Source organism: Corvus brachyrhynchos, unplaced genomic scaffold (assembly GCF_000691975.1).
Source record: "Corvus brachyrhynchos isolate BGI_N302 unplaced genomic scaffold, ASM69197v1 scaffold18, whole genome shotgun sequence".
Lineage (NCBI taxonomy): Eukaryota > Metazoa > Chordata > Aves > Passeriformes > Corvidae > Corvus > Corvus brachyrhynchos.
The window spans coordinates 1,833,666-1,848,557 of NW_008246064.1; the positions used below are offsets into that span (position 1 = coordinate 1,833,666).

A 14,892-nucleotide genomic window follows, 5' to 3' on the forward strand; every position below is an offset into this window, starting at 1 on the left:
CCCAAAGCCTCGTGGAACAGGAGTGACTGGTGTTCAGCTTAAGAGGGCATGACACTGCGTCTGACGTGGTGAATACTGTGAGACTCATTTTATTGAGGAGGTGTGAGGGCAGAACTGTCTGGGAAATTGTTTTGCTTTTGTGGATTTTACACTGTGTTTAGGCAAGTAAAAACTTGAGACCTTCTCACTGTTAACTCAGAAATATCTGTTGAGTTGGATATTGGTTCATGGTTTTTCTCTTTGACAGCACACAGAGGGAATCTGAGCGTGGGGCACCACAGGGCTTGGATTCAACTTGGAATCCTAGTCTAAATAAAACAGGCAAAGAAGCTCTCCAAGGCTCTCTAGCAACACTCTAAATCTATAGATTTTGATTTTCAGCTTTAAAAAAAAAGGACAAAATAACCAAAAGGTAAAAGTATTTAGACATTTATCTAATCAATTAAAAAAACCCTAAGTTTTTATGAGAATCTAACTCAGTTTATGGAATTTTTTTTTCCAGCTCTTGATTGGCCCTCCTCTGCCCTCCTTGTCACCATCTTCTATAAACAACCCAAACAACCAAAACCACAAAGAGCAGGCTAGACGAAAATCTAAACCAAACCTTGTTTGGAGAAATACTTTTCCATAACATTGAGAGTTGACATTTTAATGTGCTATTTTCACAGGCTTTGGCAAGTATTTGGTGCTTTACAGAACCAGTGAGGCTGGGATGAGCTGCAATCCTTTAGCATTTGCACAAGGCAGGTTGGAGGGGTGTTAAAACAAGAGAGTTTTCAGAGATAACACTGATCATATCTTCAACCACACATCTCAGAGGTGTTTAAAGCACCATATCTTTAAAGCCCCACTCAGTGAACCCACATGACTGAGAGCTTTGGGTCACTCTGAATAGATAATTCAAGGGTTTCAGGACATTTTATCTGCCTGGTCTTGCCCAGATAAAGCCAGGAGGCTGCTGTGGTGATGAACTCACCCTGTTTGGTGTGGTCACAGCTGAGCCTTGCTCACCTGCACGGCAGGGAGGGACTTGCACTGCAGTAGGGAACAGGAGAGGTTGCTGCTTTCCACCCCACCGGCTTGCAGATTCCACCCAAAACTACCAAATATAGAATCCTAGAATGGTTTGGGTTGGAAGGCACCCTCTGCCATGGACAGGGACACCTGCCACTATCCCAGGATGCTCCAAGTCCCATCCAACCTGGCCTTGGACATTTCCAGGGATCCAGGGGCAGCCACAGCTTCTCTGGGCACCCTGTGCCAGGGCCTCCCCACCCTCACAGTAAAAAACTTCCTCCTAATATCCCATCTAAATCTACTCTCTGTCAGTTTGAAGCTATTTCCCCTTGTCCTGTCAACTCCAGACCCTTGTAAAAAGCCCCTCCTTGTCTCCCTTGTCAGCTCCCTTCAGGTCCTGCAAGGCCACAATGAGGTCACCCCTAAGCCTTCTCTTCTTCAAGCTGAACACTCCCAGCTCTCTCAGCCTTTCCTCCCAGCAGAGCTGCTCCATCTCTCGGATCATCCTGATGCCTCCTCTGGGCTCTCTCCAGCAGCTCCAGGTCCTCCCATGCTGGGCCCCAGGGCTGGGGCAGCTCTGCAGGTGGGGCCTCACCTGAGGAGTGCAGAGGGGCACAATCCCCCCTTTCCCTGCTGCTCAGGCCATGGGATCAGCCCAAGATACAATTGGATTTCTGGGCTGCACGTGCACATGGTCAGTGCATGTCCAGCCTCTAATCCACCAGCACCCCCAAGATGAAGTCTTCTTTCCGGCTTTCCTGGAGTTTGAGGATCCCAAAGGCAGCTCTGACTTTTCTAACAAGAGCAGTCAACCTCCCTCATGTTGATTTCATCTTTCTCTATTATCTCTATTTTTGATGGCACCAGAGCAGGGATGTTCCAGGAAAGACCTGGCCAGCAGAAGGAGGGAGCTCGTGATAGGGGACTGTGGGAGGAAGAGGTTCTCCCACACTTTATTTAGGAGAGCAGAGAAAAGCAGGTCTTCTGCTTCTTTGAGTTATTCCCAGGAGCAAGTTATGCACAGAAAGTTCCTGGTGTTATTCAACAACCAATTCCCTGTGTTTTCCCCCCATATTTTGTGGTGACTAATCCTTCTTGTGTAGACAGAGAGAGGGTTCTGCATTCAGCTTTAATGCAGGATGTGGGGTCACCTCTGTTCTGGAAACAGCACATAATGACTTCTCACTCTTCATTGCACTTGCTAATGACAATTGGTTCCTATTTTAGAGATATCAAAGCAGAGAATTTGACCCAAGATCATAAATGGAATGGAAATTTCACTCAGGGTCCAGATTATAAAATATTCTTATTAGAAAAGAGAGGGGTGTAGATAAGTGAAGGCAATGCATGCCAGCGTGCCTGGACTCTAACTGCAGACCCTGACTTATTTACAGGATGAAATCAGGCAATTTCATCATTGTCTCTCTGACTTCTTAAAGCTTCTGCTTAATTTCACAGGAGTGTGATAATAACAATTATTTGAGGTAGGTGCTAAACCAAGATTAACTGAGTTTTATTTTCCCTGGTTTCTCTTCAGTAACCTCAGCATTTGTCCCTTGGTGTCTTGGTTGACAGTGGGAAACATTTACATTTTTGAGAGAAAAAGAAGAGAAATACTGATATAAAGTCTTTCAGAAACCAAATGTGTTTGGGGTTCATGTCATCCAGCCCAAAGTCATTGGGGTTCGCTCGAGAGTAAATGAAAAGAGATCCCTTTGGAGAGAAGACTGGGCTGAACTGACCTCTGGAGGTGTCTCTTTATTTCACCATTTCAGGCAGAACCTACAGAGACACTGGGGTGGCTCCTCTGAGCAGGTGGAAGCACACCAGGGAGAAGAGCATCACATCTGATGGGGGATCAGCAAAATAACCCCACTCCCCATTTGCTGATGCACCACTTGTAAAGGTCAGCTTGGAGAAGGGATCATCATCACTGCATGGATCCCAAGAGCAGCACTTTGGTGCCTGCATCATCAGCTGCTTAGGGACTGCCAGAATTCACAACTAAAACCTTACACACTGCCTTTATTTATTTTTCATATTTTTCTTCTTGTTCCTGACTTGAGACCAAAAGTTCATGAAGTGTTTTGCTCCTGGAAGCTTATCAGTCTTTCCTGGACCTCATGTCCTATACAGCCTGCTGGTTTTTTTCTATTCCCTTTACTTCCTGCTCCCCAAACTCACAGCCAATTCAACAACAAAAAACCAAAAATCTTTTCTTTTTCACGGGCTACTACTGCATGTTCACCCCCCTCAGCCACCTTTCACACAAATTGGACTTTAACAGCAGGACAAAACTGTGGAAATCAGGGGAAAATAATTAAGAAAGAATTAAAAGAACACAATACAGGTTCTCCTGGTAACGTGGCACTCTGGCAACGCTGCAATCCATTGGGTGGCCGGAACAAGTCCCAGGAATTCCCAAATCCCCTGTGCAGCAGGAACACAAACCAGAGCTCTGGATGGGGGTACTTCCATAGCAGAGCTGGAACAATGGCTTTTGCAACCCCACAGCTCAGCCTGAGGAATGGACACTTGAGGATGTGAAGTGCTGGCTGACCTTGAAGGCAGACTAGGGCTCTCTTCAGCAGAGCCCTGAAATTCTTTGTGCCCCTCTCCCTTTGCTATTTTCTGTTTTCTTTCACACTTAGAGCTGGCTCAGTTCTGCTCTGATCCCCTGTTAACTCTCTGAGTGCCTTGGCAGTGCGTGACCATGCACAGAGACCTCTCAGCATATCAAGTCACAGAATCCCAGAATGGATTGAGTTGGAAGGGACCCAAAAGATCACCTCATTCCAACCCCTGCCATGGGCAGGGACACCTTCCACTATCCCAGGTTGCTCCAAGCCCCATCCAACCTGGCCTGGACACTGCCAGGGATCCAGGGGCAGCCACAGCTGCTCTGGACACCCTGTGCCAGGGCTTCCCCATCCTCACAGGAGGAATTTCTTTCCAATATCCTATCTAACCCTGCCCTTCTTCAGCTTAACACCATTCCCTTGTCCCATCACTCCATGCCCATGTGAAAAATCCCTCTCCAGCCTTTTTGTAAGCCCCCTCTAAATACTGGAAATAAATATTGATTCATTATTTAGATTCCAATGTCCAACTTTCAGTAACACTGATGTATGTCTTAAACAACAGCAACAACAAAAAGCACGGGCAGAGGTTTAATATAAACACAGTAACCTATTATATAAAAATATAAGCACTGCAACATGTGACTGTAGTGAAATAAAATTCTTTTCTAGCATAAGCTTTTTCTTGTTGACTGTGGGACTGCTGCAGGTGATTAGTTTAGATTAGATGCTGAACTTTGAGTTACGTGAGGTGAATCTTGCTTCTAACATTTGTCATCCTCTTTAGACTTTACCCTTCATATCTCAGCATGCAGCAAACCAGTAACAGATTCCTTCCTGTGTAATGACAACACTCTGTAAAGCTAATTAGCTAATTATACATTGCTCAGCGATTGCTAATTTATACACAAACAAAATCCCAGAGAGCTTGCGGATTTCCTTCCAAAATTTAGCAAAATTTCATGAAAATGTGTGTTCCCTACAGTGGTCTAGATATTTAGCTGGTTGGGATCTGCAGAGCAGCACTGATGGCAAGTAGGTCATATAATTTTTATGCCTTTAGAGCTTTTGATGCTTATGTTGGCATAGAAAGACTGGAATCACCATATCTACTTAAGGACAAATATAAATGTGGAGGGCTTGTTTCAAAGTGTACTGTGGAAAATCAAACACCTGAAGTTATGTGTGGGCATCACACAGGCAATGGTCTGATCTTCTCAGTTCCTGACATCCTGGAAATTTTGCATGTCCCATCCCTGGAAGTGTTCAAGGCCAGGTTTGGAACAACCTGGTCTAGTGGAAGGTGTCCCTGCCCATGGCAGGAGGTGGAATGAGATGATCCTTAAGGTCCCCTCCATCCCAAGTCATTCCATAATTCTATGATCTGTGACACCAAAGGGAAGATTGTTTCCTTGACCAAACATTTGAACTCTGCTTCCAAGGATCCCCAGGAGGACTTTTCCCTCTTGAGGAATCAGAGTGGAAATGGAAAAAATTGGGCATGGGGAGATGCTATGATTCTGGTGTTGATCCCTGTTAAATCTTGATGTTCACCCATGCAGGTTTACAAACCTCCTCCCCTGGAGTGCTGTTGGAATCGTATCCACAAGCTACGGTGTAGGGTGCAGGGTACACATCCGACCAGCCCTGGCTTGTACAATTCCTGGTCACATTCCCTGCAGGAAAAGAGAAAACGATGACTTAAAAAGGAACCTGCAGCTTGCTGTTAAACCAACTTCTGCCTTTTGGGGTACAAATGCCAGAGCACAATTCTTGTAACATTTAGAATAAAACTCTCAGACTTTTCCCCTGTTATTAATTTTTCATATTACACACAACTCATAAATGGGAGGCACCCATTGTATTTTAAAGTCCAGGCTTCAATAAAAAAGTACATTTTAATACAGAGGTGCACACAAAACATCTCTTCTAGTGGTACCATAACACTAGTTGCATGCAGACTTTTGGTTGCTAGCACTGCACCAATATAGTTTGAGTGTTTTGTTGCCACATTGCCTTTGGTTCTGGAAAATTTTTGCCTGACCAGAGCAGTGAAGTATTTATGCTTTTCACTCTGCCTGTGAGCAGCCAGGACAGGGATAGATAAAATGCTCCTTTCACAGTATGCAGATAAGGTTGGAGGTCTGGGAACTAAATCCAGTTCTCCACACCCAGACCTTGCCCACAACTGAGCCCTGATCAGATGTGATTCCTGGGAAATGTACTGCTCTTGTTTGAGAATAAAGCACTTCAACATTTGGCTGTGAAGGGAGAAAAACCACACACTGACAACCTGTATTGCCTGTTTTAACTTGTATACTCCAGGGCAAGAAGATTTCCTGGACTGTCCAGCTTGCTGAGTGCCTGGGGCCTCTGACCAGCTAAAAAAGAGCTTTAATTAACCCAAGGACATCTCCCTCCTTCAGCCAAAGCTGTCAAAACTGAAGTGCATGTGGCTCTTTGGTACTCAGAACTGCCTGATCCATCCAGGATTGTAAGTGCAAAGCACTTCTCACTTGGTAAAATACCTCTGCTTCCTGTCCCAGCTGGACCTCAAACCCACATTGGCTTAATCCAACAAAAGGAGGAGACACCAGCACTCAGGATAAGCCTTACCCCAAGAGGTTTGTGGCCTAAAAGACCAAGAAATGGGTTTTTCAAGGCATAACGAAGCAGAAATACACCCAACAGCACACTGTGAATTCCCCCAGCACCTTCTGTGACCACAAATCCCTGCCATGCTCACCTCACACAGATCCCATTACTGGGGCATTCCACTGGTGCCATTCATTGCACAAAACTGGAAAACTGCTCAATACACCTGAATGAAGAAACAGCAGGCAAACCTCGCTTCTTATGGTGAAAAATGACACCAGTGAAACTCAAAGAGCTTTGCAAACCATTCCAACAATGGAGTTCTTTGCACACAAGAGCACGAAAACTCTGGCAAACCGGAGCAAATCAGTTACGCAGCTGTGAGTCACGAAAATATTCGAGTATCACCTCCAGCAATTTCTGACACCTGAGTCACCTGAACGCCTTCCCAGCCACGGGCCTGCTCTGCACTGGAATCAGCAGCACACAATCCCCTGCCTGAAGTCACTTCTTGAATCCCTGTGACAGATGGCTTTCGACCCTAAAGCTTGCTCCTTTAATCTGTCTTTGCAACAGATCTGAATCCAGGAGGGCTCTCGAAGGTGCCTTTGTTCAGCACAGCTCCGTGGGCTGCTGCTCCCAGGCTTTCCCTGCATGGCCACTGTTTGCAGTTCTGTTCACCAGGGTTCATAAGGGATCTTGTGCAAACAAATCAAGGACATGACTGCTCAGCGCTTTCAGGTTTTTGGAGGTGTTATGCAATTTCTGTTAGTTCTTCTTTGTTACAATGGATCCCATTATCTGGACTTCATTGCTTCCCATTTCCTGCTCAAAACTCCTCCTCTCTCTTTGGGCCTGGCTTTAGATTTCATTGCGGTTTTGATTCTTTGTTTCTTATTCTCAGTGAGCTAAGGCGTGCTTCTTGCAGCTTAATTTTCTCCTATTTCTTCTTTTTAATTGCACTTCCTCCCAATTTTATGATTATTTTATAATTCTCACCACTCTCAATACTTTCAAAAATTTTCCCAATGCTTTAGCAGATGTGGGGACCAAGGTAGAGGGAAGAACAATGACAAAGCATCAGTGGGATTAAAAAATAATAATGAAAATTACTCTGATTTTAGGGAAACTCTCTTCCCAGAGAAGTTTTTCTACGGTTCTTTGCTCCTCGTGTCCAAATTCACACACATGGTGTGATACAAGACACTTTTCTAACAACTCACATATTCAGCTGATGTCTGAGAGGTACAAAAAGTGCAAGGTTAGACAACAAAGATTTTATCACACCACAATTTTGACTCGAGTGATGGATGATATCTCTCCTGAGACCATACAACATTTCTATTTTCTACTATTTAAAATATTAATTTCTATACAGAAAATGAGCATAAAATTTGGGAAAGTGCCCCACAAGCTTAGTTCTTCCTCTGAGGTTTACGGGCTCAGGTTAGACCGAAGCATTACACAGATTTTTATGTTCCAAGGTCAAATCCCAGCTCTGCCACAAGCCCGTATGAAAATGAGCCAGTTCTCGTGGTCTTCCTGGCTCTCAGTTTTTCCACAGACTTTGGTAATAAAGTCTGATCATTTGTCAATGGAAAGGCAAATTTTTCAAAGCACCAGAAGTCGCATTTGCCATTTCCCAGAGCTGTTTCTCACTTTTTTGTGTAACACAAGTTTTCCCTAAAATGAGCACCAATGGAGTACATTGAAAATCTAAGTGACAGTATCAGAAACCACAAAATTTCTGCACTTGGAAATTGTCTCCAGCCTGTCATACATGAACTCCCTAATTAATTTGGTCTTTGCATGTTAAGTGTTTTAATTAGTTAATTTTGGGTTACACAAATGTGAGTGTTAATGTTCACCCATCAGTCTAGGTACAAATATCAAGTTCTGTTATTAGTGTGTTCACTTGTTCAAAGCAGTTTATCTGCACCAGTTCCAGTTAAAATCCCCTAGTTAAAAGTGTCCCAGTTAAAATTCCCCTTCCAACTTTAAAAAAAGAGTTGTTTTTCTTACGTTCTCTGTATACTTTTGCTAATGTTTTAAGCTGTGTTGGATGTATTTTAATATTTATTTTAAGGTTTTCTACTTTGCTCAGAACCAGCCCCAAACCCCAGTTCCTAACAGCCAACAGCCAGTTTTAGACCTTTAGCCGTTGGTCTGTAGGTAAGCTCCATGGCAACCTGAATCTTAATAAGGACATGTTACCACTCTTACTCCAGCTGCTACTACCCCCTGACAACGACGAGCTATTGGTAGACAGAGATAATCTGTCAAAGGAAAGCACCAATCACTTAGAACCAAAGGGGTGTGCCATGGGCGGTCTGTGGGCGGACTGGGGCGGAGCAAAGGAACTATAAAATAGTGAGTCAGCCTCAGAGCAGGTGCAGACCACTGCAGACTTAGCTGTGGTGGGCGCCAGTGCTGGGCACTTAAGCCTTACTCCTATTTAGGAGCCTTCAATAATTTTTCTCCGACTTTTGGGTTAGCCAAAAGTCAGCCCAGCACTGCAAGTTCTCCACCGGAGGTTCAGTGCTGTAAAAGCCAAAAGATCTTCAATCCCTGCGTTCCTGGGAATACCCTTTTGAGCCACTAGGATCCCAAATTTTGACATTTTCCTGATTTTTATAATTTTTCAATTTTTTTTCTGTTTTAATAAATTATTTTAATTTTTCTAAGAGTTGTCTCGTTCCTCACACAGCCTTTCAAAGTTCACTAGGTTTCCCAAACTTTCCCATTTCCTATCAGACTGGAGCTAAAACTTTTCAAGTTGTACTCCTGGAGATTTAATGAGACAGGAGACCAGGAGTTTATTACTCAGTTACACGTAATTAGCAATGTAGAGTGGAGGAGATTCACTGAGAGGTGGAAGCATCCCAGTGCCAGTAGGTTTGTGCTCCAGGCTCTCCTCTATGTTGTGGAAGAAGCTGAGGTGAGGACAGAGTGCCCTCCTTCACATGGTATTAGTTAGAGCCAGGAATTAATCGAGGTTTTTTTTGTGGGGTTTGTATTTAATTTTGATCGATGTTACCACTGTCAAACTGGTGTGCCTGTTCCTAAAAGCAACGAGATGAGGTTTCCCTTAAAAAAAAACCCAAATATTTTCACTTGAAAAAGCCACAACTAACTCTCATTTATTATAACAATAACCTCATAATGTCTTGCAAGAGCTCAGTGTTCTGCTTTCACAGAGTCCCAGAATGGTTCAGGTTGGAAGGGACCTCTGGAGGTCATCTGGACCAAAACCCCTGCTCAGGTAGGGTCACCTAAAATGGAAGCATGATCAGATGCCTTTTGGGTATTCTTGGAATCCTTCAAGGATGGAGACTGAGCACGCAAAACTTGTCTCAGAATTTAGAATCACAGAATCATCATAGAATGGTTTGGGTTGGAAGGGACTTTAAATTCCAGTTCTAACCTCCCTGCCATGGGCAGGGAACTTTCCACGAGACCTCCTTGTTGTCACTGAGAGGAATTTCCTTCCCTTTGACATGATTTATTCATGACACAGCAGAAGAGGAGGGAGGAGTTTGTGGAACAAAGATAAAACCAGAACATTTTCTTTATCAGAGGTGTTTCATCTGGGTAGGAGTTAAACACTGAACAAATGAACTGAATAAATGCACAGAGCTGTTGTCTATGCCTCGTTCTTCAGGTTTTTTCTCTTAATTTCTTTCTGCCTCTCATCTGTTTCAAACACACCCTTCAAACTCAGAGACATGTCTGAAAGTTCCTGTTACAGGTAGGGTTTTACATCTTTGATCTTCTTGGAAAAAACCCTCTTCCTGGCTTTTAATGGGAGTTTGAATTCATACAAAGAGATTTGAGGTCAACCATGGCTCAGGGGTGTTGGCTTTTGCCCCCTCTTGCTTCCCTTGCCCTTTTCTGCAATAGCTTCTAAAGCAGAGGGAAGGTGTGCTCTGCCCAGCAATCAGTCCTGCTTCTCTAGCATCATATTCCACAGACATAAATCGATTTTTTCAAACAGAAGTTATTAAAACAGTAGCACTTCTATTATTTACCCTTCTTGAGATGCTGCTGAGCCCACTGGCACCTCTCTACTTTCATTTTTATTATTGATCTGCCCCACTGTTCATGGGAAACACTTGAAACTTGCAGACAGCTTGCACTAGGCTGGGTGCTGAAGTGCTTAGGCCTGGGAAAAACTTGTGGGCAAGATATTTTCCCAATTTGCTTTCTCTGCCTCAGTCATGATCTCACAAGAGAGCAACTTCTGCTCAGAGTTTCATGTTGTTTCACAGTTTTGTATCTCTTAACTTCGTGTCACAGTAGAACCTGTGGCATTGGGTCAGCACCTCAAGCAAGACACACTTAATTTTCCTCCTTTCTTGTTTTTCACATCACTTGGCCTGCAGTTATTACTGCCATGTGTCCAGTGCCCTGAAACTTCCTGCACCCCATTTGTGGGGCAATACTCAATTTTCCCTTATTTTCCTTTTCCCTTCCTGCACATTTCATTTCTAAGTGTGAAGATCCTGATCCTTAATAAATACAGATAATTCCCCCCTTCTTAACAACTACAATGTTCCCCTTGATTAAGCACCTTTTGTAAACTGCTTGTTTTCTCATCCGAAAAGCAGAGCTGTCAAACTTTAGGATAAATTTCTCACTAGATCTTTTGATCCTACAATCATAGGATTCCAGGCAACATTTACAAGAAAAAGATGCACATTTCTGGGTAGAGGTGGAGGTGTAGCTCCAGTCCTTCAGAGGAGTGGGGCACAAGCATTGTGACACCTCAGGTGCAAATAAATCACGGAATCATAGAAAGGTTTAGGTTGGAAAACCCTCTAAGATCATCGAGTTCAACCATTAACCCTGCACTGCCAAGGCCACCATCAAACCATGACCCCAAGTGCCACATCCACATGTTTTTGAGCACTTCCAGGGATGGTGATGCCCTCTATGAGCCTCCTTTTTTCCAGGTAATTCTGCCTTTTTGATGTGAAGGTTACACTTGGACAACAGAGCACCTGAGCAGGTCAAGAGCTCTCAGTGAAGAGACCTCCATAAAAAACACACCCAACTTCTTGGGATTTTTTAATGACCATTGTAGAAAAAACCAATGGGTATGGTTCATTTTGGGGTTCTTTAGAGAAGTGGTGATACCTTCTCCTTATCTGCTGCTGTCTGCTCATCCCTATCCTCGTTTTATTCAATTTTTGTTCCAGTTTCAGAAGCAATGCAGAATAAAAAGTGTTCATCAAGGAGGGGAAAGGAGAGGGGAAATAAATTTAGAGCAGCTGAGGAAAAAAAGGAGTTTGGCAAGCCCAAAACTCACATGGATCTCAAATCACTGAGTGGGATTCCAGAGCTTGGTTATGCCCACCCCCTTAGGTCAATTAATCTCACAGCTGAAGTTTAAAAACTGTCAGTGCTAATTTAACTTGTGCATGGTGGACAATTTGCTTTTAGAGAAACTGTGAGACATAAGTCCCTATTACAAATGTCATCCTCCACGTATCGAAAGAGAGCTGGAACACTCTGGTCAAGGGGTGGAAAGCAATGCACTTTCATAATGAAAGGTGCCAAAAATATTTTCATCCATCTCCCTCACATGGCACTGACGAACACCATGAAATAATGAAAATTTTCTGGATCTGTGAATGCCATAAAAAATTAATGTCAAATGACATCAGGACGGTGTTAGGCATTTTAAGGTTTTTAAATGCCATGAGATATTTTATCCGTTATTAACCATGAGATGGGATATTAGTCATTTGAAGAGCTTATTCTCCATGAGGCATAAAAATCACATTAACTCTTTTTCTCCTGGTACTTCACCCTTTTCCTGCTGTAAATACATAAAAAGATTTTCTCTGGCTGACAACTTGATAAAAGCTTTCATGCTTCTGCAAAGGGATCGAAGATTACGACACAAACATTAACCAGATGATTGAGTTCCTTGAAAGCTGTTCAATGACACTCACTGCTACAAAGGAGGAGCTGCTTCACAACCTTAATTTTGCAACAAATCCTATAAAACAGGAGGCAATTTTCCCCTGCCTTAATTTAAGACCATCTCTGCTTTCCCTGCTTGGTAATGGTGGTACGAAGTGGCTGTCTCAGAGAAAATCAAAGCTGCAGCTTCTGCTTTGGGAATGGCATCGGTTGTTCTGTTTGTGCTCTGCTGGGGTGGGATTCACCCCTATTGGAAGACATTCCTGTCTGCCACTCCACAATCTTTTGATCGCAAATGGGGAGAAATATGTGATTTATAGATGCTATTAAACTCATCCTGGAGTGGGAATCTAAAAACCAGCTGAACTGAACCTCTAAGGAACCTGCTTCTCATCTCTGACTGTAAAACCAGCTCAGAGAGAGATTTACTTAGGGAAAACTCTAAAATCAGTTGATACAAACGCCATTTCAGATTGGAAATTTGGTTTCCTGAATACAGGTATCTTAACACCAGCTGAGGAATCCTCAGGGATTTCAGATCGCCCAGAATTTGTCAAATCCTACCAGATGTTTATGGTTAAAAATATGAATGGAGCTCTCAGTGTCTGTGCTGCGGGCGCCTTGCTGTGAGCTCAGCTCTGGTGGGATGATGCATTAGAACGAGTTTTTGAGAGATTTTCCTTCCTGTTTCACTAACTCTGCTGGTATATAAACCCCAGTGAGTGAATGCTGTGCTGGGGAGAGGGCACAGAGCAGGAACAGCAGGTAATTATTCCACATGGCTGATCCGATGCACAGGGGTCTTGTCCTGCAAGATGTGATATCACAGCAGCTTCTGCCTCTTTTCCCTGGGTGTTGACACAGGAGTGATGAGCTACCAGGGAATTTTGGAAATGGGGAAGTCAGCACTAGGATGGGACTCCAGGGATTTTGAATTTCCCTTCTGTGTCTGCAAAGAATTTTGGTGTGGCCTTGGCCAAGTTGTGTAATCAGCGTGTGCTAGTTAATGAGTGCAGTGCTCTGGCCTGTTGAACCGGGATGATATTGTGTCCCTACCCCCTCATTCCTAATCTGTTCTGTGTGTTTGCACTGCAAGGCTCTAAAAATGGGGGATCAGCTCGATGCAAGATCTGCAGTGCAAAAAACCTTAATTCTCTGTGAAGGCCTGCAGGGCTTCTATAATAAAAATGGTGAAAAATGACTACAAACTACCAGGAGACACCATCAGCCCTGTTGCTGCATGGCCCCTTGAGACCTGAGTTTTAAACTAAAGCTTCTCAAAACACCCTGACCAGTGAGTTAAGCTACTTCCTCCATTAACCTCTCCTGCCCATTCTTTGTCAGGTTAATTCTTTAGCCCGTGGCCAAATTTGTCATTCCAGCAGAAAAAAAAATTACTTTATTACGTACAGTTCCAGCTTGTTTCTTTTCTGTCAGAGACTTAATTAATGATTGTGCTAAGCTGCTCGTTTTGCACAACAAACACAACTATTGCACAGGTTGATTCAATTTTCACTGCACAACATCCATATTATTGGATTTCCCCAGGAGCTATTTTTGCATCCCTGTGATCCACAGTAGTGGTGCTGCAAGTGCAGGGAGGATGTTTTAATGTTTGGGAATTAATAGATGGCTTGGAAACCTCCTTTACCTTGGGCTAAGAGCTGGTTTCTCCCTCTTTATTGAGATGTCCCCCCTGTGGAATGATGAGAAACCCCTGGGAGTGAAGCCATGGAGCTGTTTTGGGATTTGCTTACCCAGGAAGGAGGTCAGGAACCTGAAGTACTTGGGACATGGCCGTACCACGACTTCTCCCACCTCTGCTTCAGGCCAGCACGTGATGTTGTCCCACTGCCTCCTGCAGCCTGGGGAAGAGAGAAAAGCAGATGGTGGAACCCTCATGAGTGGGACTTGCTAGGTGCAGCAGAGCAGCTCTGCAAAGCTTTGTGGAGCCCCTCACCCCGGCCCAGGCATGTTTTGGAATGAAACCCACAGAAATATTCTCGTTAAACATGCAGTTTTCAGCTCCACCAGTCCCTGAAATTCAGCGCTGTAATTTTCCAGAAATCAGTACGGAAAGAATGGCAGATAAGTGCAAGAACCAGGCAAATCAGGCTTGATAAAGAACAGTGCCTTCTCCTGGATTAAAAAGGCAGAAATGCCTAATTAAATATCTCTCTTGCTTGCCCTTGTCACTCGCTGTTGCACTAAAACACCTGATCTGAACCTGTGAGACACTCTCCCCTTCCTCCTCTGCTTCCCTCAAATGTCATCACCTTTTTCTTCCCATTGCAATGGTTGTGCAGCTCTCACAGCAGGAAGGGGACATGGATGACAATCAAGGGATCAGGGCCCAAATCCCTTCACCAGAAGCTGACTTTGCTTCTTAAAAAGGGAGAAGTCACAAAACACTGCTGGAGGCTGAGCAGGGACAGTGCTGTGGCCAGGATCCCCATGGAAGGGTGGGGGAAGGTGGCACATCCTCAGCTATCCAAGCTAGGAATGAAGGAATAACCAACACAGGCAGAAAACACAACGTTTTGTCAAAATGAGACGTTGCTGGAGTTTTTCTGGGTAGAATTAAGGCTTTCTTGGAAAGAAAAAGTGGCACGTCCTTTCCACAGAGTTGTAATGTTCTGATTTTGCCCTTTTATTTCTCAAAAGGCATTAATAATACCCCTGCATGCTGCACTGTTGGATCATGTAACATTAATCCTGAAGCCAGAAGGAGTTGGCGGATCTGAATTTAAAAAAAAAAAAAAAAAAAAAAAAA

The 14,892-nt window shown here is 43.8% G+C and overlaps 1 protein-coding gene across 1 annotated transcript in view; it reads right to left on the minus strand.

Annotated features, from left to right (window-relative positions):
• The window catches only part of VIPR1 (vasoactive intestinal peptide receptor 1), a 64,613-nt gene that overhangs the window by 36,491 nt on the left and 13,230 nt on the right, over positions 1–14,892 (minus strand). The window contains exons 2-3 of the mRNA XM_017746794.1: positions 13,877–13,984; positions 5,169–5,272 (exon numbers count right to left, since the gene is read on the minus strand). Of these exons, the coding sequence (XP_017602283.1) occupies positions 5,169–5,272; positions 13,877–13,984 (212 nt within the window). The remainder of the gene's footprint in view (positions 1–5,168; positions 5,273–13,876; positions 13,985–14,892) is intronic.